The 26,943-nt window shown below is 38.5% G+C and overlaps 1 protein-coding gene across 4 annotated transcripts; it reads right to left on the bottom strand.

The window, feature by feature from the left end:
* Positions 1-3: 3 nt before the first annotated feature.
* LOC119548853 lies at positions 4-26,199 on the bottom strand. Of its 4 annotated transcripts, none has more exons than XM_037856474.1 (12): positions 26,094-26,199; positions 16,822-18,733; positions 12,680-12,828; positions 9,219-9,382; positions 8,166-8,438; positions 7,985-8,081; positions 7,008-7,135; positions 6,078-6,220; positions 4,883-5,005; positions 3,273-3,384; positions 2,939-3,120; positions 4-2,172 (listed from the first exon to the last, which is right to left on the bottom strand). In XM_037856474.1, the coding sequence occupies exons 2-12, from the start codon at positions 18,616-18,618 to the stop codon at positions 1,783-1,785; spliced, it is 3,558 nt and encodes a 1,185-aa protein (XP_037712402.1). In that variant the 5' UTR covers positions 18,619-18,733; positions 26,094-26,199; the 3' UTR covers positions 4-1,782. The 4 variants fall into 4 exon arrangements, with proteins under 4 accessions (XP_037712402.1, XP_037712405.1, XP_037712406.1 ...); XM_037856477.1 differs by having other exon boundaries at positions 3,273-3,375; XM_037856478.1 differs by having other exon boundaries at positions 3,273-3,372.
* Positions 26,200-26,943: the final 744 nt, after the last annotated feature.

The raw sequence follows: 26,943 nt of genomic DNA, 5'->3' as shown, positions 1-26,943 counted from the left end.
ATGGTTCGCTGGATTTTCCACTTTATTTTGCTGATTGGCTTAAAAACTAAATTGTAATTGCCCAAAACGCCAAGTGTTTTGCCATAGGTTAAGTTGCTATTGTTTTAATTTCATTTTCATTACATTACTTTCATTTGCTTTGCTCTCTTTGTGTCTGTATTTTTCTCCTTAGGCTAAGGCTTCTCATTAATTAAATTTTATTGGTTTTTCATTTGTATGTTTTTTTTTCCATTTTCGTTTGCCTCAGTTTATCGTTATCAATTACTTAATATAGCGTTTTAATTACAATCTCATTTTTCTCTGCATATCAAATTGCACGAAAATCTATTATTGATGCAAAAATGTATGCATCAAGTCTCAATTTATTTCACTTATTTGCCTTATGGTTTTTTGTTTTCATTCGGTTTTTATTTGATTTAAATCGCAATTGAGCTCTACTTTGTGCCGACCTCTATTGCATTTCGATCAGCATTTATTTATGTTTACATATCAACAGCAATATGCTAAATGTGGCCAGCACCCGGACACACACACCACACACTCATTTATGGAAATAATTTCAAAATAAATATTATTTATGCACAAAAAACATATTAACTTTTGTGGCTACAATTTTAATTTATGCTAATTATTTTTCACTAACAACTTTCGACTGCGGTCAAACATTCGGGGCCAGCAGCGGCAATAATCTCTGATATCTGCCCTGACCGAATTCAATTTAAATCACCCTCTCCATTTGCCTCACAATTTATTGGTAAGGCAAAATTAATTAAAACTAAACTGAACTAAACAGAATTTTCCCGACATTAGTTGATATAATTCCAATATTTACGACACATTCATGAGAAAATTGATTTCATCGGAACTGAAAACGCATACACAATAGAATTCTGTTTCGCTATATTATTATTTAACTAATTGCAAACATTCGCAAATGAATATGCGGTGAAAACGTTCTATATTAAATGCTATCAAATTGTATTTTCTGTTGCTCATTATAGTGCCATATTTTCGGACTGGCAAACATAATTAGATGAACTCTCTTTGATGTTTCGGGTGGAAAAGTTTTGAATATGCCAAGGCAACTCTTATTAATTAAAATTACAGAGAAACCTTTTTGCTCTTGGCCAGGCAAATCATTTAATCTCCTTGAAATGTCCATATGCAAATGAGCACCTATAAACTTGAAATTCAGACCGGGCATTTGCATAACAAATTTCCTGAAGATTTTATGGTCACAATTAGCCGAGATAGTCTGCCATATCTGCTCCTTCCAGCCATAAAACGATTCCACATGAGGATGCCAACGTGAATTTATGTCTTGTCGGACAAACGTGCAAAATTCATACAATAAACTTAGGCAGTCAGGACAGCATATTAAACATTTACATAACTCTAGATGATCTCCCTCCTCCAACGTCACATTTTAAAATTAAACATTATCCCTCGTTTGTGTCAGTGTGGTCTTGTGTGTGCTTAGCCAAAATAAACCTTGATAAACAAGTTTGCTAAGCCTATTTATGCCAAGAGATACATGTATTAATCATACATGTTTGTGTTTGCATTAGCCCGGAATCATAATCATAAAGTTAATACACACACGTCTTTAGTTTATTATTATCGAATACTGTTCAATATTTGGAATATTCAACGAGTAGCATCAAAGATAATTACACAATCCCACGAACCCAACCCAATATTTTCTGCCGCTTAGCCCACACACTCCTGTTTGTGTGGGGTGAATTTGACTAGCCAACCGCCGTTGCCGCTGCTATCCAAGTCTCACTGTATCAACGGCGAGTGCTGTGAGTTCTCGCTAAAGTCCACCGTGTAGTACATGTCGTTCTCGAGATTCATGGCCAGGTGCCGCTGAAAAGGTCGCTCCTGCAGCTGGCCACCCAGCGTGGCCTGCGTCGGCAGATGTCGAGTTCCCGGCTGCGCTCCGCCTCCTGTGACACCGACGGAGCCGACCCTCGGTCCACCCGGGGGCGCCACATTATTGGCACTGCTGGTCGCAGTCGTCGCGGTGGCCCCTTTGCCACTCAGCCAATGTTTGTTGAGTTTGCCCTGCATTTTCGGCCGGCGACTGAAGCCCAATATGGGTATAAACGATGTGGAACGTGTCGAGAATTTCCGATACGTCTGATTGACCTTGCAGTGACAAATGGTGACCTGCAACGGAGAGAAATGGGCACGAGGGGTTAGGTAAATGGTTATGGATTGGTTCGTAATGGTAATGCACAGAGCACAGAGTGCTAGTTTGCCAAAAAAAGGAGGTTATTCGTTCAAAAGTACTTGGCTAAGGTCCAGATCAAGATGGTTTAAAATGGAATTTCAACTTTAGGAACTCACTATCGAAAAACAAAATCTAAAGCATATGAAGTCCCTCGATTTATTTATATATTCTAACAACTTTAAGACGAGGAAAATGAAAAATGAAAAATATAAAATAATTATTCAAGCACCCCCACAAGTTATTCCAAAAAAATAGCCAAACTTTGACCCCTAAATAACCCAACTTAAACTTTCAACATTAACCTGTCCAATACAGGACTTTATAAGTTTGCATTAATTTAGCAAGGGAGCCATACTGAATTGCTCTTGGCCACCAATAAATTGGCATGGATTCGGCTCTACACTTGAAGGAGCACACATTGTGAACGGACACCAATTGTATAAATTTGCATCTACTTTAAGCCTCGGGTTGCAGGCGATTGGGGAACTTTTGGTTAAAGCCTCGGCTGCAGCTCGAACCATTTTGCCGACATCGAAATGAATATGCAATGGCATTCCGCGCGCTTTGCATAACCGCAGAGTACAATTTCCCCCGTTCGGGGACTGGGACCTTGTACGGGTAGTCCGGGATTTTCGGGGAATTCAGAAGGAGGTTGGGGATGATGAGGATCGGGAAACGGGTGGCTGGAAGCGGGGAACTTACCACAACGGCAACGATGAAAATGGCGGCTGCCAGGACTCCGGCCGCAAAATATGCATTATGCAATTCAATGGGACTCTTAAGCACAACCGACGAACCGAAAGTTTTGTCATTAAAATTTCTGGCGTTCGCATCGTCCACAATAAATTCGCTGGAACTAACGACCGTCTCTACCACAAACTCATCTGCAAAAAGGCCGGAAAAGAAAGAGGCGTAAGAGGGGTAAAAAAAAGTTAGATAGCCGCCAAGGGGAACATATTTCCTAGTGGCCACGCTGATGGCCCTAATCAAGCTAATGACTTTTCGGGGAAATCCGCAGAGCTTCGGGGCAACTCACCTTCGCACATGGTTCCGGTGTATCCGGGACGACAGGCACAGTAGAAGCTCTCGCCACTGGACCAACAAGTGCCGCCATGGGTGCAGGGATTCACGTTGCACTGCTGGAAGTACTGAAAGTTATCAATGCATTGGAGGTGGGTTGAGTGGTAGAGTGCGTGGGGAACTCCCCATGGCAAGTACACTCAAAAAATATTTAAGTTAACACAAAACCAAAATCCAAATATATTAAAAACCTATAAGACTTATGGCTAATTAACTTCAGAATTGTTGAGGTTAATAGGAATGAAAGTATGTTTTCTTATTATTAAGCCACATTTGTTTCATTATTCACAATTTAGAAGACAACAAAAATGTATTTCTATTGGGAACCTATAAAAATATAAACAAATTTCAAATTTATAATAAATTATAGACTTTTAATTTTAATTTTTAAAAGTTCTGCATAATTGTTATCTGTTTTTTCTGGACACAAACAAAATGATCTATTTAAATAGCTCTTCATATTTTAAGACTTACATTCCAAGATGTCTTTAATTACTTCATAGCCCTTACAAATATTTCATTACATATCTTATAATTTATATGCATTTGTTTTAATTTATTCGTTTTATATTACTGTTTTTAAAAATTGTTAACTTATTTAAGGCATATAAATATGTTTAGAGATTACGAATTTCCTAATATTTTTATAGTTGCAAATGCAAGAAAACAATATCTCCTGACAAACAAAATGATTTTCCTTCATAATTTTCAATGCATTGTTATGGCAAAACACTTTTATGATGCCCAAATTGAGAACAACAATTTTTGTATTATATCTCTGCCCTAACGGAGTCTGGTATCATCTAACCACACCCAACTAACAATTAGAATGGAGGGGCTGCCGTTCCGCCATTCTTCCACTTTCTGTGTGTGTGCCTGGCATGTAGAATGTAATTAATTTTGCTGCCTTCCCCAACAGGAGCCACGAGCCACTGGCAGCCGCAATTTCGAGCCGTGGTCTGCCCCTGCCACGCCCCTCTATGCCAACGCCCCCTTAGACCCCCCCCCCCACCCCTGTATAATGACAGTGTTCTGCGGATCCTTGGGTCCTTGGAGCAGTCGCGGTTAGTCAGCGTGTCCATCATTTTCACAAAGCTTTAATTATGGCGCCTTGACGCTTAATTTATGTACATTTTGTTAAGTTTTATTTTAGCACCGCAAATTATCAAGTCCATTGAGCGTTTATTAAATTCCTCCCCCCACCCCCCCAGCGGGGCTAACTCAATTTATGAAGCAAGTTGGCTTGAATGGAAATTGATTTGCAAGTCCAAACAACCGGAAAACTTCTACACAGAATGGAATATCTATTTCAATGCAGAGACTATTCATTAGAGGCCGACGAAGTCGAAGTCGTAAATCAGTTTAAAAATGCACAGCAGCCGCACAAACAATTGTGTGTATGCAATTGTGCAGGGCCAAATTGGCTAGAATTATGCTACTGCGAACAATTTGTGGCTGGAATATGTTGGAATTTTTGCAGGACTAGGACTGCGAAAAAGGAACCACCCATTTCTCCCTTTCCCGAATAGCCAAAACCAAAGCAAAACTGCATAAATCATGACTTACCGTTCGTGGCATTTGATTACAATCCGGTCCGTTCCGACCTCCTGGGCATTCGCAGCTGAAATCATTTCCATGATCAATACAGCGATGTCCTTCGGGGCAAGGCTTGTTGGCGCAGAAATCGACCTAGAAAACACACACAACAGAAAAGCGGGCACAAATCAAAGCATATTGTGGCAGCAGAGTTGGAATAGAAACGAAACGAAACGAAACAGAACGGAGCGGATCTGCAACTTCATTACGTATTCAAAAATGTATTTGCCCAGAATTCGTATCTGAAGGATACACTGCTCCCACACACACACACACCCACACACATCCAATCCCATTTCCTATGCCTGTGTGTGTGAGCGCGAGAGTCTGGGCAAATTAAATCAATATCCATTCAAGTCCCACAGACAACTGCCTTCTGGCTGGCTGCGGAGTCCTTCCACTTTCTCATCGGGGAATTGTCGCGGGATTTGTTTTCAATACATAATATTGATTATCCCGGGGAGCTGGAATCAACTAATGGGCACTCTTGGGTCTTCGTTTCCATTGCAGATATATAAGTCATGTTTTCACACATCCTCAGTTGCTTCTTGAATGTTATAAGTGTTCAGTTTTAGAGCATTTATAAGAAAATGATCCTAAGGCCTTGGAAGAGCTTTGTGTTCTTCCGTTTTTAATATAGGCTTGGATGGAGCCATTTGATGCACTAAATTATTATTTAATTGTTAATTATTATACTTTTGCAATAAGGTAATTCAAAATATCGATAGTATCTCTATACAAAAATTATTATTAAAGGCAGTTTTTCGAATTTCGAAGAATATATTATTAATTTAAGGTATATTTTTAATACGCTGCGGTATTATGCATCCATTACTAATTATAATATAAATCAATTTATATTTATTTTTCTCTGGGGTTAAAAGAAACTACAGAATCGATAATATCGATTGCAACACAATCGGTAGGCAAAACTATCGATGCGTCAGTATACATGATTTCTAACCTATAATTGTAGGTCCAAGGTTTATTTTAAATCTACCTTTTAAGCCCTGAAGAGGTTATACAATTTTTAAGAGTTCTTAAATTTGACAACTCCCCTCCGAAGTTTCAACCCATTATTTCGCCTATTTTATAGGGTATTTACGACTGCGACGTGACTAAAGAGCGACTCCTTTCTTATATTTATTTGGCATTGTTCACTCACCTTAATTTGGCAACGGTTGCCGCTGTATCCCTTCGTGCAGCGACACTCGTAGCTGCCGATGTGATCGATGCACTCGCCGCCATTCTGACACGGATTCGATTCGCATTCATTATACTCGAAGTTGCACAGCTCGCCGGCGAATCCTGCGAGACAGGAATCGAAGAGGAGACAAAAAATGAAAATGTGAATAGGGGGAAGGGTTCAAAAGGTTGCGGGTAATGTAAATGTGCAAAGTAAATGAAATGGAAATTTCAATGGGAAATGGGAAATGCTTTGACTGGGCGACAGACTGAGACACCGCTGTCTCGACTTTCCCGGAATTGCCCTCGTCCCTGTCTCCCCGTTTTCTTACACATTTACTTTCATTGTGATTGAGTGCGATTTATGCAAATTGTGTTTGTGCCAATGAAATAATTTATGAGCTACGATGTAGATTTTTTGATTTGCGCTGATTTGAATTCGATTGCAAAAGCGAAATTTGATTGCCTTAAAGTACGTGTATTTTTGGGCAGTCAGGCTGGGATCCAAAAAAATGGAATTTACAAACGTATAAAATACATTACTAATAATACGATTTCTTTAAGAAAAAGGTTCTGTATATTTTTGGGGATTGTTGTTATAATATTATACATAAATTGAAGTTTTTAGAGGACATGGCTTGTTATATTACTATAACAAAAGTAACGTAAAATTGAGAGTCCAAATTTGTAACCCTATAGCACAATCTACTTTCAATTACCCTTTCTACGGCCAAACAAAACCCCAATATATAATGGATTCGGCTAAAGCCAACAAACGTTGTGTGAAATTTTCACGATGATAACTCACAAAATATTGGCATTATGGGAGCGATTTCGCCAGTGAATCAACAAAAGAATGATGGCAATTTGCGTTTATCTGGGTGGAACCTTGTTGGACGCATTTACTCACCTGGCTGGCAGAAGCAGCGGAACCCGTCCTCCTGGTCGACGCAAATGCCGTGAACACACGGCGAGGACTCGCACTCGTTCAGGCTGTGCTGGCAAAGAGGTCCTGTGAACCCGGGCGCACAGTCGCAACTGCAGGGGCGTTGCAAAAGAGGGGTGGTTAATACGATGGGGAGTCACAATGGAAAACAAAAAATGAACACAAACAATACTGAAACTGGAGAGAAATGGCAAAACTGCGGAATTTTTGAACATGCGACAAAAGTCAACATTTATGAGCAAACACAGACGGCGACGGCTAGACAGAACCGCAAAACAATGGCCAGGATAATTGAATGAAAGCTGCTGCTGGTGCTCCTCCAACTGAAAATATGTACTCGGCAAACACTCTAACTAAATATGATGACTACATTTTAGATGGTTTCCCCAGGAATACAGATATCTTCAGTTGAGAAAATAATTAAATAATGGGGAATGCTACAAAAATTATGGCGGTCTTGAAATCACTTTTAAATGTAATTTCAAGTGTTTAAAAGTATGCAGTGAATAAATCACAGTCGTCTTTCTGTAAGATTGCTTTCTACTTCTACATTTAAAATATTTTGTTGCATACTTTTAGACATGTAAAATGACATTTAAAACTGATTTCAAAACTCTAGTGACTTAGAGAAATAGTAATGGCTATTAAATTAATAAAAAATGTTTGTGGAAATATATTTTGGTTCATGTTTTTTAATGTTCTACTTTAAACCTTTTTTTAAATTAAAATATTTGAGAAATTTAGGTATCTGCATTAATACTTATAAAAATGTTTTGCTATTTTTTAGCCAACTTTTATTTATTTCCTAGTGAACAACTCAATTTTTTGGGATTTTCGTCTTCTAAAAATAGTTAGATTCCCTGTACATTTTTCTGAGTGCACCTAAGCCCCTCATCTTTCAGCCATTTCTGTTTTTTCTCCTTTGTTTGCCTTCGACTCACCGAAAGTGCGTGGAGTTGCCCACACAGCTGCCGCCGTTCATGCACTCGGCGGGATTGCAGGGATCCGACTCGTATTGACAGTTCTTGCCCGCATATCCTGCGAAGACAAAGTGGAATGAATGGATATTAATGGCATAATCGCAGGACGGCCCACTAATGAGGCTCTAAGCTAATGACCTACCGTATGGACACAGGCACTGGTACGAGTTGCCCTCGTGACCCTGCGACAGATCCACGCAGATGCCATTGTTGGTGCAAGGACTCGGATTGCAGGCATCTATCTCCTCGCAATGGGGTCCTGCGAAGCCGCTGCAGCACTGGCACTCGTACTCCTCCATCCCGGAATTCGAGTAGCACACTCCCTTGCCGGAACAATCGGCGTTCTCGCCGCAATTGTCGGTTTTCGTGGTCACCTTCAGGCGAACACACTGCGCCCCCCACAACTCGGACACCACTGGAGGGCAGAAGGAAAATGAAAAAAAAAGGAAAAGGGGTTTCATATTAATTAAGGCTACACGAAGGTTCCGGGTAAAGGATGAAAACAAAAAATATTTTTAATAGGCCGAAAGGGAACCCCAAACAGGGAAAAAATTGCTCCCCCAAGGCGGCTTCCTCTGACAAGAGATGGAATTGATATCGGCTCGATGAAGATGGAATACCCTAGCTGGGGAACTGAGAAAACTCTTTAAGAGGTGCTAAACACTTAACTAAAAATTGTTAGGATAGGTTAAAATAGTAATAACGTCTTTTTAATCCTGACTTAGGGGTTTATCTCAAAATAAAGACTTGGATTCCATAAATGTACTAGACAAGAATTCTGATCATATCAAAAACCTTTAGAATAGTTAATACATGGTGCTGAACGTTTAAAATTTTGGGATCTGCTTGGATTCTTAAAATAATAAAGAGAGTTTTATATAAAACATTATAGAAAACAAAAAAAAATTGTTTTTTAATGAAAAACCTCCACAAATCGACTATAAACGGTGACCAAATGTTATTGGTAAGCAAATTTCTAGGAAACTTAAAATGTTTTTCAAAATGATATACTATTTACTTTTATTTAAGTGAAGTTTACTAAGCTTATACTTTATTTTTCAACCTATCTTATTTTCAACGTTCTTATAAATTCAAAGCACAATGATCTAATTAAGATTGTTCTTCAACGACCCAAGCTAACCAAATTTGCAGCCACAAATTTAGTACAGCCCGCAAGTAGTAAGCGTCTACTCACCAATTAGCAGGTTAACTCCCTCGGTGAGGTCCTTATCGTACAGGGTAACCAGCTTCCTGCCATCGACCACCAGCGGCGTGATATCCAACAGGACGCCCTCGGTAACATCGCAGTGTTCGTGGCCGGAACGAGTTACCTGATACACCTGTGTGGCATGTACAGCGCTGTTCGTTCGTTGACGTTTATTGGGCCCACAATCCAGGTGAGAGAATGAAGCGGCGGGAAATATAGTTACACAGATAGACAATGAGAGCAGGCAGTTGGTGGTGGCAGCCAAGTTAAATGGCTCATGTTAGCTTGTTTAAGTTATAAATATGACCGAAGACGTCAGCAGAGGGAACTCGGCTTAGTCCCTATTCCATGTATTTTGCCTGTATATGTGCTTAATTAATTGAAATTTATTTATAAGCAGTTTCTCTCTCGCTTGCCTAGCTCTAGCGGAAATTAAATAGCACAAAAACGGAAATGAAATTAGTCGAGGCTGGGCAGCAGCCTCGGAAAAAGGGTATATTCTGAGGATTCTTCGGCCGGAGGATTTCCTCTTAATTTCACTGTTGCCAGGCGGTTATTGTGGTTACTTTTTGTTGGGTTTTGTTAGTATATAAGGAGATATTAATAGAGTGTAAGTTAGCACGCCCGAAGTTAAGATACAGGAATATATATTTATGTTAGTCTGTCTGCACTAATAGGATTTTTAAATTTAAATGTTAACTTAAATATAAGCGCTATTAATTCAGTTTATGACTACCTATCTTGCTAGCAATTTATTTTCTATTAAACATATTTATAGTTTTATCTTATTCATGGTCTTTTTGATAAACAATATTATGATTGCTTGACAGCGAAATTTATATATGTGCAATATATTTAGACAATTTCAATATAAACTCTGAAAGGCTCTTAAAGTGTTAAACATTTGTATGGTAACTTAAGAAAAAAGATACAGAGGGAGTCTTGTTCCCAGTCTTGTTCATTTGAAGCCATCTAGTTGACTTTGTACTCCTTCTCTGAAGACTGCTCTATACTTCCCCCAGACACAAAAACATAGTTACAAACAGAGGACGACACCTCATATAGGATCCAAGTTTGCAATTTTTCAACAACACGTAGTCGAGTCAGTGGAAGCAGACAAAAAAAAGGAAAAACTTGTTAGAAAACTGCGAGCCCAGAAAGTTTTCACTACCTCCAGCTTTGCCAATCTATTTGCTACCCACTCGCAACTCGCTTTTCCTTGGCTTCAACGTGGCATCAATATTTGTTGCTATTGCATTTGTTAACTTGGCTGGGACCCTATTCGCACACATGCACATATTAAATCGATAATAAAAACTTTTTTGACATCTCATTTTCATAGTTGGCGGGAACTTTTCTCTGCGGGCCCTGCGCTCAATTGTGCGCTATACTTCGCATCACTTTCACTCCTCAACTAACTCGATTGTTTGCGGTCTTATTTTGGCCCCAAGGAAAGTTACGAAATCGGAACTTATGCCAGGCATTTGGAGTTGCCAGCGCCCGCGGGCTGAATAAAGAAAAAAATATTTATATATATAGAAAGAAAAGCGGAAAATTTCCAACGCGGTCGCGTTTGATGTCTGCCCCAAAAAGTTCGACAAATGAATTTTAATTTTTCTTGCGCTTCTTTTTTGAGGGGGAAAAACTTTGTGATGGGTGGCGGCAGCATCTATCAAGCGATAAGATAAGAACCAGCCACCGAGCTAAATTAAAAAGACCAAAAAATGTGTGCAGCAGGCGGGGTAAAAATGATAGCAAAAACCGAGAGAAACGTGATAATTGCCATGGCAAAAAGGGTCAGCCAGCTGTGGTGTGTGTACGTCCAGGCCAATGACTAATGGTCAACAACTAGAATTGCACAAGGAAAAAATATCACAGCAAAAATTTAAATCAACTAGAAAGGGTTGTATCAAAAAATGTTTATTTAGGGGCCCAAGAATACAAAATTAAAGACTTTAAAAAATCTAAAAAATGCAAGACCTGCTATGTGAATATATTGATATATATAGGATTTTATTTTCATTAAAATTAAATTTGCTTACAGTTGATTGCGTAATAATTCCACTGTACACAAAAAGGGTATAATTTTTTAAAAGAATTTGAAAGCCTTTTTATTCAAGCATTAATGAGGACTTAATGCTTTTAATTAATAAGGCTTCGCAATAAGTACATTTCAATATAAATATGTTTACTACAATTTATTGTAGATATTAAAAATATTTAAGCAAGGATATTAATGTATTTAATTTTTTTCGCGTGCTTTGAAAACTGCCTGACACCGCATTTACATGCACAGTTCGTGAGGGGATTTTGGTCCTGTATTATAAAATAAACAAAACCGAAATAAAAATTGTAAAACAGAAATAAAGGAGAAGGTCAGGAAAGAGAGTTGGACTACGTCTATGGAGTACGAGGAGACAATTTAATAAACTGTAAAAAGGGCATGATAATGGCGAAACGTGTCTGGGACCAGTAACTATTCCCCCTATCTTCGTTCCTCGAGCAGACGTGCTGAAGAAAAATCAATAAAGGTCCTTAATGGACGTTATTATATAATAAGCCCCCCCGAACAAACACGTTTCAGTGCGCATTAAAGCGCTTAACTGAAAATAAAAACAAAAAAAAAGAGAAAAAATAGCTCAGCCAACCCGCCAACTAGGTGTAAAAAAATAAAGGAGTGATTTTATGTTTTTTCCATGGTGAGTTTAGGGGATTCCCCCTTTTTTCTAGTGAGCTCAGGTGTCTGCTGAAAGGGTCTGCCCATGATGAGCTCAATGATGAGACAGCAGTTGCTGCTGGAAGTGTTGATGTTGCTGCTGCTGCTGTTGTTGATGATGTTGCTGATGGCACATAATGACAGTTTTTCCCGGGACCCCAAGTCACTAGCTTTGATCTACTACATACATCACTGCCAGCAGTCAGGTTAACTTTATTTTGCCAGCAACGTTTCCAACAAGTAATGATGACAAAAAATGGGGATTATGTAATTGGATCCCTTATCCACAGTAAATTGATACTGTTGTTTTTTTGTACCATGTCAAATGATTTGTTATAATATTACAGGAGTCATGATTATCTGTTATGATTTATAAAAATCTATTTATGTCTTTAAAGCTAAAGCTATCAAAAGATTTAAAACTTTTTTAAACCAAGTTGAAAATTATAATAATTTATTATCATTTAAATTTAGCCCTTGGGTACTGCGCAGTGTATCTATGAAATGAATATAGCTCGGTAATAAATCATGGGTATGGAAAAAAGTTTTTTTGTATTTAAAAACATGTCACTCTCAACTGTTTTAAACTAAAAGTTTGGTATGCACAGCTGCAAACTCATTTGTATGTGCCATTTTTTTAACCTAGAGCACTAGAAATGCATTTGAAATGTTTTTTATGTATTTTCACTGCAATTCCAATTAACAAATTAATGGAAAGTTGTTTGCCACTTACCTGCTCGTGTTATTCGGCTCATGCGATGGATTCAACATGGCATCATTGATTTCCACAATTAAAATGTCGCCGGACTGGATTTCCGCCTCACCTCGCCATGTCAGGACATTCGGTATACAGTGCTCATCCGGCTTACAGTGTTCCGTGGTCTGGAGAAAAACAGATTGAGGATGGAAATGGTTTATTCAACTGATAGTGAGAGAGGTCTAAAAGGTTTTGTGGTTTGACAGCCGAACATAACTGAATTATTTAGCAAGTTTTCTAATTTCACTTTTTAAACATTGCCTACGGTCCAGCAGATGCTGTCCCTTTTAAGACAGTTTAGTTTTTGGCTGTAGAAATAAATTTACATAAGTAGTAGCCCGAACATAATAAACTTCCAGCTAAAAGGTTCATTTGGGGTGGATATTAGAAAAGTTCCTAACATATGCTCAGACCCACTTGATGTTGCCAAATTTTTATTAATTTGGGTTAAGCCACAGACATGAGCCGCCAGTTGGGCACGTCAAATTCGGTATACAAATAACAAAAAAAAAAATAATCCACAACCCAGTCTCGAATTTGCGGTTGTCCCTGTCCTTTTTTATGTGATCCACTCTTATGTCCAACAATTTTAGCATATTTTTGCGCAATTTGAAGCGGTTTAGTTTGCCTGCCGTTTTTTTATGCCGCTTTTGGACTGTTCGGTGGGGATTTGTAGGAGCTCTAAATTTATGGCATTTTAATGGCCTGTATCTACGTCTCTACGCACATAAAAATTCACATTGTATGTTGGTCAGTTCGCAAAAAAAAAGCTGCATATTTACATGTAAAAGGGGAATGTTGCCCCAGTGGGGAAATGGTCAAGTTTTTGGGTCACATAGAATTTCATGCGTGCTTTGTGGTCGTTTCTTTTTTTATGAACACCGCAGTAGGTAATGGCATAAATTTCCATTTTTATTCGTTGTATATGTTTTCCGAGTTTCTTCGCAAACATACAATTTGTTGAAATTAAAACCACAAATATCAGGGAATTTATGTTGTTGTACAAAACAGAGGGGGTTTTTGTAAAATAGGCAAGTTCACGCTTGGAATAATTCAAGACTTTGACAGTACTGCCTTATTTTTAAATAAGGCTATACTCTTAAAATAACACATAACAATTAGAGTCTTATAAAATTGTATAAAACAGCTTTGAAATCTGAGACAATCCAGTAAAATGTTTTTATTCATTTTAAGTGCCTTCAGGACATTATGCATTCAAGCTCTGCAAAAACTAAAAAAACTTTCATTTAGGCTTAAATGACTTAAAAAGTATCTAAATAAGAACTGAAAGAGAGGAAAAAGGACGAAAAATTCCATCAAAACGAGTCCCAAAACAACAAACGGCAGAGTAAACAAGTTCAGTTGAGAAATGTTTTCTCTGACCTCCACAGAAAAAAAAAGAAAATAAAAACACAGAACATTGAAGAAATGCTTCAACCTTTTATGCAAAACCTGTTTTCTTTAATTGTTTTCTTTTTCTCCGTACCTGGTCTCTGGGAAAAAGGACCTCGAGGTGCCCAAGGAAGTCGGCATTAATTTTATGCAAGGTACACATTATGCCAATGCCTAATGTATATGTATACCCATTTTCCTTTCAGGTGGCCCAGAGTTTGTATAATGCTGCAGAGCTTCTTAATTAAATTCATGGCCGAGCTGCCATTGGCCATTTGCTGACCAAAAAGTAAACAGGAAATCAATTTCGTCGGCTTCTTTGGCTGCCGAATTTTTCCGACCAACAAAAGAAACGAATCTCGACCAAACAGCCTTCAAATGGCCATCAAATTTAATGGTATTTCGGTTGAAAACACACAGAAAACAGTTTCAATAGACAGCCTCGACCAAATGTTAATTAAACATTCGGTGTACAGTCAGTTAGTCAAAGGTTTTTGGCTGCCAAAAAACATACACACATAACTCCAGATGCCGATGAAAGGGGTGAACATATTCTACGAAATGAATTTAAATATTTGCCAAAGGGGCAGCAGCTGTGATTTGGCCAGGCAAATGGCTTGATTTACGTCAATATAAACAGGACATGAAAGGGATGTGAGCTGAACGGAAAACTGACTCCAAACTGAAAAGCAGACCCACACAGAATTTGCCAGATGAGCTCCGGTTCGAGTCCCTTGTCTAGTTTATTCCTGATTTAACAACAAATGCGATTTAATAAAGAAATGGATAACCCTTTTCTCGGCTGAGAAGACAGTGCGTTTCAAATTTAGCAAATCATTTTAATGGCTGAGTTTTTACTCCTTTCTAAAATGGAATATATTAAAATTAATACTTACCTATTTTATGTAATTTGTGGTCATCAATTAATGAAGAGCAATTAAATAACCACAATTATTAATTAATCGTTTATATATTACTTTGACTCTATTTTAAAACTTTTTATCTACCTAATAAGATTTTTTTGTGGCATTTAAACCACAAACTATTTATGCAATTATAGTAATCTTTTTAAAGAAATTTAATTGTATAGCCATTTTTTTTTTGTTAAATAGAAAAGGTGAATCCAATTATTGTATGCTTTTTATAGAAATTTAATTTTATAGCCATTTTTTTTGTTAAATAGAAAGGTTTAATCCTTTGGGTAAATCCTTTATAGAAAGGGAAAGTCTTTTATATTTAAGACCTCGAATTTCACCTGTCTTAAGTAAAACCTAAGCAACCGAACCGGACTGTAAGCTCATCCCTAGGTTTCGTCCTTTTTTTGCATAAGGACTAGGGTAAAACCTTCATGTTTCCGGTCAACTCGTTTAGGGTCATCCTCCTATTTCCATCACACACATGCTGCTCAGGAAATGGCCAAATAAAATGGCGATCAATAATTTCCCTTTGTTGGCCAACTTATCGGGGGATTAAATTTGCAGGGTTCGCTTCGGAAAATCCTTCTTTTTTTTGGTTAGTATGCCGATGTCCTTTTCTTGTCCACTCAACTGTTCCCGTCTATGTTAACTCGAAACGTGCTTGTTATTTATTTATGTGGCCCCGGCCGCCATTGATTTCCTTCGGTTGCCGAATTGTCTCAGCTCTAAAAGGTTTTCAATTAGCCGAGCAAACAGTTTTAACAAGTTTCTGTTGATGGAAGGGAAATTGGATATCGAATGTCGGTTGTCGTTGGCCAAGTTAAAGAATGTTTGGGTTGCTTTTCGTGGGCTTGGGTTGCCCTGCGAACCCAATCCCTAATCAATCTTTTCGAACAACTTCAGCAGCTTCATTAGGAATTCTCGTTTCCGTTTGGCTAATCCGTAGGTTCGTAGAACCCGAAAACTAAGCTTCCTCCATACTAATTAGCCGTCAGCAGGCGTATTATGTAAATGGAGTCCGTTAGTATGTCGCCCACTTTCGCCACCCCCTTTTCCTTTCCCTTTCTCTTTCACTTTTCCCCTGCCCTTTCTCTTAACCACCAGCTAATTGCTTAACCCGCTTACTCGAATAACACACATACGCCGTGTGTACTCATTCCATTCAACTGTTAAGCCGTCTTTTCATCCGCTTCCTGTGTGTCCTATTGTCTGTCTAATGATAAGAACTTAATAAGGTCTCAATTGTTTTGATAAAGCCTTAAATGCACTGCACCAAGAAAAATGATTTTGGTTGAACTTGGTTAAAGTAAGGTTAATAAATTAAGGAATGAACAGAAAACTTGGTTTTGTTTGTTGTATTTTAGAAATACCATTTTTTAAACCATCTGAAGATCAGAATCTTATCTTTTATATTGTTAAGAAATGGTATTTCTCCACAATTATTCTTCAGTTCACAATCTTAACTGAACATTTAACAACTGAAATACATCTTTTTTTAATTTAAAAATCTTTTCTACTCTTCAGATTTAAAATGTATCACTTTAGATGTTCGTTTTATTTATTCCTTGGAATTTAAAATACAATAATATCCTAGCAAAGTTAATAAAATTTTTTGTTATCTTTAAGAACGATTGGTACGACCTGATAGTCAGTATAATTATATATATTTAAACAAATCTTGAAATTAAACCTGGGTAAACCTGAAGTAAGCCTCATAACTTTGCTCAATATCAACCGACTAAAGGGGGCTATTTTCATAAATTAAGAAAAGTATCTTGTAGATAGTTTTCCAAGTGGACTCGGACTCACCACAATGGGCAGCAGCAGTTCGTGGGTCTCGTTGCCGCGCCACAGATGCGAGTCCTGCGGCACGTTGGGGATCTCGCATTCGAGCGAATTGATTTTCTCCTGCAGGCGACTCAGGATGCGCGGCCTGGCAATTGGCTTTGCGGCGGCCTTAGTGGGATTAGCAGGCGAAGGACGAGTCCTGGCCGTGGCCAGCAGAGTGGCCATCGTTGTGGTGGTGGCCAGGATCATCGATGGCGATTCAGAGGATGGGGAGGGGGATTCCCCGCCAACTGGCCGCTTGTCACTCGACTTTGGCGGTGTCAAAGCCTTGAGCAATAATTTGGCACGCTTAAGCTCCTTTTGATATTTTCCAGGGGCTGTTGTTATTGTTGTAGTTGCTGGGCTGCCAGGGGTTGTTGTTGTTGTTATTGTTGTTGTTGGTGATGTTCTTGTGGTAGTTGACTCAGCAGCAGTTGTTGTAGTTGGGGCTCTAGCTGTTGTTGTCGTCATGGTTGTTGGCCCCAAACTTTTCCCTTCTGGCGTCACGTCCAAGTTTGTGTTGGCCCGAGTTGTATCCTCCGCTGACTTTATCGGACTGCCTTCAGCGCTGGTTGCCTTCATTAACTTGCGCTTATTGTGCAGCAGCATTTCGTTGTACAGCTCCTTGCTGTTGTAAAACTTTGTGGTTGAGAATTCGGGATGTGAGGCCGGTGGATTGGGTGCATCGGCATCCGTCTGGAACTTGGTGTTGGCAAAGTCAATGTGCGGCATGGCCATCACATCGCTGGCACGATGTTGCATGGGAAACTCGAAGCTCTTCTTCACCCGGCGATCAATGAAAGTCAAGCCAGGATGTTGGATGGTCGTAGTCCTTGGCTTAAGAGTAGTGGTCTCATGCAGCTGGAATTTGCTCTCGATTTCGGTGATGAGATCATCTTGATCGGCCAGCAGTTTGCCTGTGAAATCAGCTGTGGTTCCCTGATTAGGTCTACTCGTTGTGGTTTTTACTGTGGTGTAGCTCTCGAATTTTTCACGATTGATCTTAACCTTATCCCTCACCTCATCCACCTCTTTGTCCACCATCATCTCCACTTCATTGGGCATCAGATTCTGTTTGTATTCCTCAGCATTTTCGGGTTGTGTGAAAATGGTTCTCTGCTTGATCAACTCATCATTGTCGATCTGTATGATGGGCTGAATATCCTCGATTTTCAGGGGATACAGATCGACTATATTCAGCTTACTGGCCGTGGGCTGTTGGGCCAACATGGCATCGTATCTGGCCCGCTCCTCCTCATTCAAGTCGGCCAACGTTTCGGCTACTTGATATGAGGCAGCGGCCTGCATTTGAATTTGCAGTGGAGAAATCGTGGGGGTCACATCCTCCTCCTCCTGCTGCTCCTGCTGCTCCTCCTGGTCATCCTGATCCATGGCCTCTGGTTGTTCAGTGGTGGTTGTTCCATCCACTGGCCTTTCGATCAATTTAATGCGATGCAGTGCATCCTTGATGCTGCCTATTTCAACCAAATCGGTTTCGGCCATCCTCTGGGTGGTTGTCATTAGCCTCACAGTTGTTGGTGTCTCCACATTTTCCTCGGCAACTGTTGTTGCCCGCGTGGTTGTTGTGCTGGTTGTGGCCGTCGTGGTGGGCGTGGCCGTTGAGGTTGACCCGCCCACAGCTGAAATTTCCCTCGACTCTTCGGTGGTGATTTTCAACAGCGTTCGGTTGCCTTTTGCCGTCAAGTCATTTGTTATGGTTTCACTAGTTGTTGCAGCCCCAACCGCAATTACCAATGTAAAAATGCAGATTTTCCACATTTTTCTGGCTTTGAATTTCCCTTTGGGGATTTTTTTCACGCTTCAGGAATTTTTTATTTTGATTTCAGTTGGCTTCTCCTATTTTTATAAATATCCGCTCATAGCGACTGCAAATCTGTAAATAGAAAAATACATTTTATTAGTGCAAAGCATTTTGTGTTTTTAATTTTTTTTTTCGCAACCACAGTCATCAATTTGTAAAAAGAATATATGGTCATATTTTATTTACAAATCCATAGCCGACTGACTTTTCGTTGTTTGGCTTTTCTGGCGTACATAAGCAAATATTTGCATTTAATCGTATTTATTTTTCCAGCGAGTTTCGCTTTACAGTATTTGTTTGCTTATTTCAAAATCTGATGGTACAAATAGAATTTATAATGGCTGGCAACATATTAATTAAAAATCCATACAGCCTCACATTATTTGCACAAATTCCACACACTCACTCACATATTCGGCATTTTCCAACAATAAACTGGTAAATATACTTGTTCTGCGAATTTGTAGGCCCTCGAAAAAGATTTTTCGCTCAATGAATTGGTCCAAAAGTATGCAACAAATTTGTGCACTCAACACTTTGGAAATATTTGCTAAATGCAGAACGAATGCTTTTGTCAGCTAATCGAATGGTTTTCAATATGCGGGTCGGACCATTCATAATTCATTGGGCAAATTGAATAAGCGACAAAGTAAAACAACTTATACATGCAATTGAATTTGATGGCCCCGATAAAAGGAGACTGGGATTACATAATTGACAAAGCATTTCAAGGGGCACTGAAGCCCGAAATCAGTTGGGAATTTAAAGGGGAGCTCGATTGATTTGCGGATTGCCGCTCCTTAACCCACTGTTGCCCACTCCTGCGTTGGCCACTGCCTCTGGCAGCTGACAACTCACACTTGATTGCGCCCAGTGGACTGGACGAGACATCCATTGAGCCAACTTGAGTGGAACTCGAGCTGGACATACATTCATGACTGGCTCTGTACTGGGTCTTCGTCCTCCCTTTCGCAGTCTTATCTCTGCAGTTTGTCAACGCAACTGAAGACGCAGAGTCGCCCCATGAATTACTCGAGTGCACTGAGAGAAATTGTCTTTATAAAGGGGAGATAAAAAAAACATTAAGACAAATTAAAGAACTATTGGCGAAATCAGCTTAAAATTAAAACCTTTACGATATATTCAGTATTGGTAAAATATTTCGTCCATTTACCTTTAGAAGTTTGGGTTCTGTGTTGATTCTTAGGATTATAAAAATAATATAGATAATATAATTTTTATGTTAATCAGCAGTTTCTTCTTTCTTTTGTAAGTACCTAATTTGACATTAAATACAAATACAATTTATATTCCTTAGTTTTAAATGACTTTCTCCCAGTGCAGCTTCATGTGTGGATGGGCATGAATGTTGAATCTAGTTCAACAGTCGTTCGTTGTGGTACTTTATGTGCGACAGATTTATCAGGAAAAGCCATAATCCTGAAGAAGGATATGGGGGAGCTTGCTTGAGCTATTTATAGGCACATTTTCCCAGATTAAACCGGTTTGTGCACGCTCTGCCAAATGGTTCATATGACCAGTCCAAACGAGATGAGCCATCTAAGATATTCTGTTTGAATGTGGCTTTGGCCGTAAGGCAACTGAAGTCTAACGACTGCTTAAACTAAATTTACACGAGCGAATGCTGATTGGGTGGCTCACTTTAGTGGGGATAATCCATTTCATTTGGATAAATTCAAAGCAATTTTGCATTGATTTAAATCTTTGAAAATGAAAGGATGAAAATATTTACCTAAAATCTCAGTTATCGTTTACTTTAAATGTCATACGTGTAGTATAAATAGAAAAGGCAATTAATATATAAGATTAAACATACAAAAAATGGAATCTGTGTAGATATAGGGCACTTTGAACAACATATAATACAGTATGTTGATTTACTTCAGGACTAATACATCCGAAATAATACTGTACAAAGGCAAAACAAGTTCATATTTAAATAAAAATGTATTTGCAAAGCATTGTCAATATTAAATAAAATATCATACATAGTGTATACAATCGAAATTCATTAGTTTGTTTCACTCCCAACCTCAAGGACTGTTTGTAATTCCGTTCTGGGTTCCGTTGTGCTTATTTACGAGCGCCGATGGCTGGCAATAAATAAAACCTAGTCGCACACAGTGGCGTCGAAAAGTTGCCTCCTGCGGTGCATGTGTAATGCCCGACTAAGTAGCTGTAAAATATATTGCAATTTGTTGCAGCTGCGCATACCGCCCACGCCCAACCACCCACAATTCGGCATGTCCTTGAGCGCCCCCCGGCAGGCATTCAATTAATTATTGTAATGACGAAATTAATTAAAACTCATCCAATTTGATGCTGCGGCTGGGGCCATATTGAAAAGTATATTTATGCTCTGCGGTCTGTCAGGTAGATGGCAAACTTATATTCAGCACTCAAACGGATGTTAATTCTGTATTTAAGCGGGGAAACGTTTGGGGGTGAGGCTAAGGGCATCAGGGACTTTTCCGGCACAAACAACTTAAGTACATTTCTTTGTTTGACTGGAAGTAGCCAGCAAAAACAAACCAAAATCCGCTTAGTTCCGGCTGCTCTGGTCCCCTCGTATTTTTTAAAGTCCCCTTAAAGTCAACTCTGTAGCAGGTTCCGATAACTGACCCCAACTTTTCGCCTCTCCAGCCAGAGGCTGTGATTCCCAGATTTTTCATCACATTTTTGCGGTTGAACTGAACACACTTGCACACAAAAAGCAGGAAAAAAAAGTCGTAAGATGGGATAACTGCAGGAATTTTCATATTTCCTTTGAGGAATGAATTTATGCTTCGCAATTGCCTCCATTTTTTTGCTGACCAGTCTGGACATCAAACGGCCATTTTTATTTGACTGTTTTTTTTTTTTTGAGGGCGTTTCCATCAATTAGAAGTATATACAAAATTTGTATTGAAAAATATGGATAAAAAATACGGCCTTAGAGCATGCTAAAATGTGTGTGTTTAAATAACAAAGAGATTTTAATTGAAATATTTATTATACTTAGCAAGCGAATTCATTAATATTAATGTTTCTATGCTTCATAGGTAAAATATTTATGGTTTAAATAAGCGATTGCATTTAAAGCTTGCCTTTTTTTGGCAAAAAAAGGAAGTCCAAACATTTAAAATTCTTTTAATAAAGCGATTGATTTTTAAATTTTGAAACAAAAGTGTGTCCTAAAATGTAAAATTCTTTTTGGCAAAGCTTATTCAAATCCCCGGCATTCCCTTTCACACATTTAAAATTGTTTTAATAAAGCGATTGACTTTAAAAGATAGTAATTTTTAGTAAAAAAAGTGTATCCTAAAATGTAAAATTCTTTTTGGCAAAGCTTATTCAAATTCCCGGCATTCCCTTTCACGAAAATTGTATATTCAAATAGAAAAACTCATTTCTGTAATCCGGAATGAGATCAACGCTCAAGCTTCCCCGACTGTTTCCTGTCATAAATCATGCTCACAAAGCTAATTCCCAAAATGAAACAAATCTTATGCCGGCTTACGGAAAAAATAAAAACACTTAAAAAATTTCCCAATTTACTGAAGCTTACAAGGAAAGGCATACGAGAATGGAAATAAAATAAAAATGAAGAGAAGTAAGCCTGTAAAAGAGCGAAGTTGCAAAAACGTGGGCCGAAACACATAAATAAACACGTTCAATGGCAAATAAAAAATAAATCAAACATTTCACTTGGCGCAGCCCAAAAATAAATAAAAACAACAACAACAGGGCATCAACAAAAATATTGTAGAAATGCTGGAATAATAAAAGTGAAAATGAAAAACAAATAAAAAATGTGGACTATGGGCTGGGGGCAGGGGGCGTGGCCCTCTATGTCTGGGAAAACTTTTCCGCTGCTGCTGATTTTTCTTCTTCTTGGGCAAACAGTTGCAGCAGCCGAAGAAGAGGAGCAAAAAAATGAAAAGCGTTGTGAGAGGGCAAAATGTAAATAGAAATAAAAATGAAGCTTAATTTAAAATGCGACGAAGCGTGGCACACACACACCGAAAAAAGAAAATTCGTAGATTGCGCCGAACATTTTATACCTGGCTGTAAGTAGGCTACAAAAATATAGCATACTTTTTTGGGCAAGCGAAATATTGAGGGAAGTAAAGTAAATTAAATTAATTATGAAGGCATTAATTTTTTTAAATGAAAAAAGTATCTTTAATAATATCTTATGCATGGGAACAATCATTTCTTCAGTTGTTATATTTTTCCCTAATTCTATATATCCCCAACTCTGCAGATACTGGGTATTTAAATATATTTCTTCAGTTCTAGTTACATTTTATCCTTAACCCTCTATATCCCCAGCTCTGCTAATACTGGGTATAAAAATACATATACACTGGGGCCCATAAACAAGCGCTAATATCAACAGAGCGGGGAAAAGGCCATGGAGATGGGCCCGCTGCAGATAAACATAGCGAAAAACATTTTTCGCTCTATGCAAAGCAACTTTCCTCCTTCGTTTAACCCCCAACACCGCTCCTTATTTTTAGAAATGTGTGTGCTTTTTTTGGAGCCTTCCTTTGGTCTCATTTTTGGGGTAACACACATACATACAAACACATAAAAGAAGAAGAAATCTAAAACTCGGAACCGCAAAAACCACTCCATTCCCCTGTTCTCCTAGACCAACTCCATCCACAAGTTTTTGGGCTGCCGGTGACGCTTTTTTGATAGCAGCCACAGAGCCAACCGAAAAACCCCCCCTTATCACCACCCCAAAAAACAAGGACCTTAAAACAAGGTGTGTCCTTGCACAGTGGTGGCCAGGATGTTGGAAATCCAGTTTGCCTAATTGACATGTTGCCTCATTTGCCGACAAGTTGAGTGGAAGTTGTTGAGCTGCTTTTGAAAAAGGACATTTTGAAAACCGAAATGTACGGGGAAATGTTGTTTTCTAAATTAGTTTTGCCGGAAAAACATTTTAAAATTTAAATACTGAAAGAAACCAAATTAAATATATTTTTTTGAAGCTAAAAACTTGTTACGGAGAGGAATAGTCAATAAACAAGATGTATTTGAAAAAGAAATGTAGGTAAGCCAATTTCATTTCTATCTGTTTTTAAAAATCTTCAACAAATAAGGGACAATTTTTATGAATTCCTTCTGAAAGCACTATTTATATAAAACTTGTTGGCCTTCAGAAAATCTTAAACTTTTTAATATTAAGGTTTCCACTTCTTTACCAGACCATATAATTTCCCACAAGAACTTAACATTTAGAGTTATCTTTTTTTTATAATTTTCCAAACTTTAGTTAACTTTTCCACGCCCTAGCCACAGTGCTTGGTTTCAGGATGGCAAAAGGGGCGTAGTCAGAGGGGGGATTCCAGGGGTTTCGTGGCGACCAACTCAAAGTGTTCGGCACTGCGTTGTAAAGAACTCGCATTTATCTTTATTTTTATGCCACAAACACGGCGTCTTGCTCAAAGCGAAAGGGAGGGCGACGTGGCGAGGTTTTTAGTGCGGGGCGAATGGGGGTTTTGGCGGAGTTAACTTTGGCACCCGTTGCCTTCTGCCCCGCCCCCTTTGCGACCCACGCCACCCAAATCCCCCTTCCCGGGCCAAAGCCAAAGCCAACATTAGCTGGGGCAATGTTGAAGGCGGCGAACGCATACAAATCACAGAGAAAAGAAGGTGCGAGTGCGAAAAAGGCACTTAAAAAAATATATCTCTATTTTAATATTGGGAAATAATATATTAGTTTGTTAAAAATCCATAAACAAATCTTAACTAAGCAACAAAAATGTGAAGAATATTTTTATATCATATTTATCCATAAATCAACCTAAACTTAGCAAGAGTAAAAAAAAATTAAAGAATACTTTTAATCAAGAAAAGAACATTTTTGAAAAGATGAAACGGAGGCAATTTTAGATGATATATCACCCCAGTATTTTTGGCCTATTCAAAAGAAGTATAGAAAATGTAAATAAAAAAATCACAAAGCGGTGTTAGTAAAATATGGTAAGTAAAAAAGGTATCCAAGTGCATTTAAAAAAAAGGTTAAGATCTGAATATTTGTCTCCACATTTTAAATAAAGTACAAATTATGTCCCAATCTTTGATTACGTTTTTGTAGTGTAAGCAAAGAGGCTGGCCCCAAGGCTTTCGGGTCTTTGGGGCGTGGGCATAATCTCTTCAATCTTCTAGTTTTTGCTATGTAAAGTGAAGCGCTTAGGGCCTCTCCTCGTGGGTGACAACATCAGTTACCGCACCCACATACATCCCATCCAGTGCCATACCTTTAGTTGGAAAATCGAAGCTCTTGTGCGCCACTTGAAGCGCTAGGCTAAGCTGGAAAAAAGAGGACTAGAAAATGCGGGGAAAATTCGCAGTAGAAAGGGGAGCCCCCCAGAAGCTAAGTAAAGTTCAAGTGCTGAAAGCCAGAAAAAAGGAGTGGGGGGAAAATACCAGGCTCAGCCGGCGAGGACCCTGCACATCTGCCGGTAAATATTATTCAATGTAGTTCTTGAAAGCAAAATCACGTACAAACTTCGACCAAAACTCCCTCGACCGCCGATACGATCCGTTGGCTCTGCTTTTCGAGTTAGTTTTAATTTCCAATTATTTGTTTGGGTTCACCGTTTTTACTTCGGCCTTGGCTCGTGGCCCTCTGTTTGCACTTTTCCGTTTTTGTGTTTATTTTTTTTGTTAATTTCACTTTGTCGCTTTTTGTTTGTTTTTCATGAATTTTAGTTTGTTTGTACTGTAAAGAATTTTGTCGGTGACTTCTATAGAATGTTATCTTTGCGGGGGACAACTACCCAAACTGTGGGTACTTTTGTGTGCCAGCTTGTACATTTAGCTGATAATTCCCCAAAGTTTTTCTAATCCAAAAATAAGGGTATCACTGAAAGAAATATCAACCTCTCTCGGAATCAAAGAATATTCTTAGTAACATTTTGACTGAAACCTTTTCAATGCAAGCAGTTCTGATACTCAAAATAAAATTAAATTACAGCTTACTTTTATATCCGACCTAAGGCTTCATATATATAAACAAAAACAAATGGAAAGAAAAGATAGTCTTACATTGAACGCGTTTCTTAACATTCATTTTTAAAGTTTATATTGCCTTTAAATAGCTTGTGCAAATATTTTGACATTGAAATGGAATAACTAATGAATTGAAAAGGCTCTTGAGCACTTCAGCTATTGAAAATGTGTGTTCCCATTAATATTTTATACATTATCGAGGTATATAAATACCCAATGGGGATTTGTATTTATTATGGAGAAAATCGCGATTGAAAAATGTATAAATTTTGTGTTGTTAAGTTGGTGGCCAAGTTTATTTTCCCAAGTTTGCTACCACTTGGTCAATTAAATTTAAACCGAAAAGCGTTTTGGAGCACTCGAGCAGAATCATTATGATTGGCTAAGTCGGCTGTGAACTCACTTTAGCTTGCAAACAATGTAAACACACTTCGACCGGGGAACTTTTGAGGTCCCTTACGATATTCCGATTCCAAATCGCGACCAACCGTAACGCTTCAAAGTTACTCCGCTACTGGTCGAAAGGATGCTGGCCATGTTCAGATAAACGTCCTGGAGCTTTGCTATAAAATCTGTGAGAGAGTGCATTTCACTTTCGAGAACGACACTTTCTCTACATGCGCACTCAGCATCCGAGAGAAATGTTTTGGGTTTTATTTGCAAGGGATTTTTGTCTCCGAACCGAAAGGTTTTATTTGAAAATTACCCAAAACATTGGATGCGACGACAGCTGGGGAAACAGCTGATAATTTGAGGATGGTTAGGAGTCAAAGCTTTCATAACTTGTAGAGCGTTTTGTCTCTACATATGTTTTTTTATTATTTTTATATGTTTTTTTTGCCGGCTTTTCTGTCTGTTTGATGTTGCGGTTGCTTTGGCATTCCCATTATTATCATCATTATCGTGTGACGCACTCTTGGCTGCGAACTGCTTTTCATTATGCGCACTAATGTCTATGGCCTTTATGTCTAATGCGTGCATAAGGACCCACTCTGAAATCCCGACTTGGCTCTGTTTGCACTGCGCTTTACGTATATAATAATGCCATATATGTATACAAAAATATAAAAGGGGGCATGTCGGCGCACACATTATGCGGATTGGTTGGGTTTATTTGTATTTTTCTTGGCTCTGGATTATTTTTATCATCGCTTGTGCATGTAATTTATTATAATGATTTACACATTAAGTATCATTAAGCCGAGTGCTCGACTGTTGTGTAAGGGCGTATAAATTGCAACTAATTGTTCACA

Source organism: Drosophila subpulchrella, chromosome 2L, assembly GCF_014743375.2.
Source record: "Drosophila subpulchrella strain 33 F10 #4 breed RU33 chromosome 2L, RU_Dsub_v1.1 Primary Assembly, whole genome shotgun sequence".
NCBI lineage: Eukaryota > Metazoa > Arthropoda > Insecta > Diptera > Drosophilidae > Drosophila > Drosophila subpulchrella.
This window is presented reverse-complemented; position numbering and strand designations above follow the sequence as displayed.

Bases quoted from the DNA above. Each gene is read 5' to 3' on its own strand.
- LOC119548853 (XM_037856474.1), bottom strand. From the start codon at position 18,618: ATGTGGAAAATCTGCATTTTTACATTGGTAATTGCGGTTGGGGCTGCA. The intron at 5,006-6,077 runs GTGAGTGAACAA...TGTGTTTTCTAG, and splicing joins GCAACCGTTGCCAAATTAAG to GTCGATTTCTGCGCCAACAA. The intron at 3,385-4,882 runs GTAAGTCATGAT...GATAACTTTCAG, and splicing joins GTAATCAAATGCCACGAACG to TACTTCCAGCAGTGCAACGT.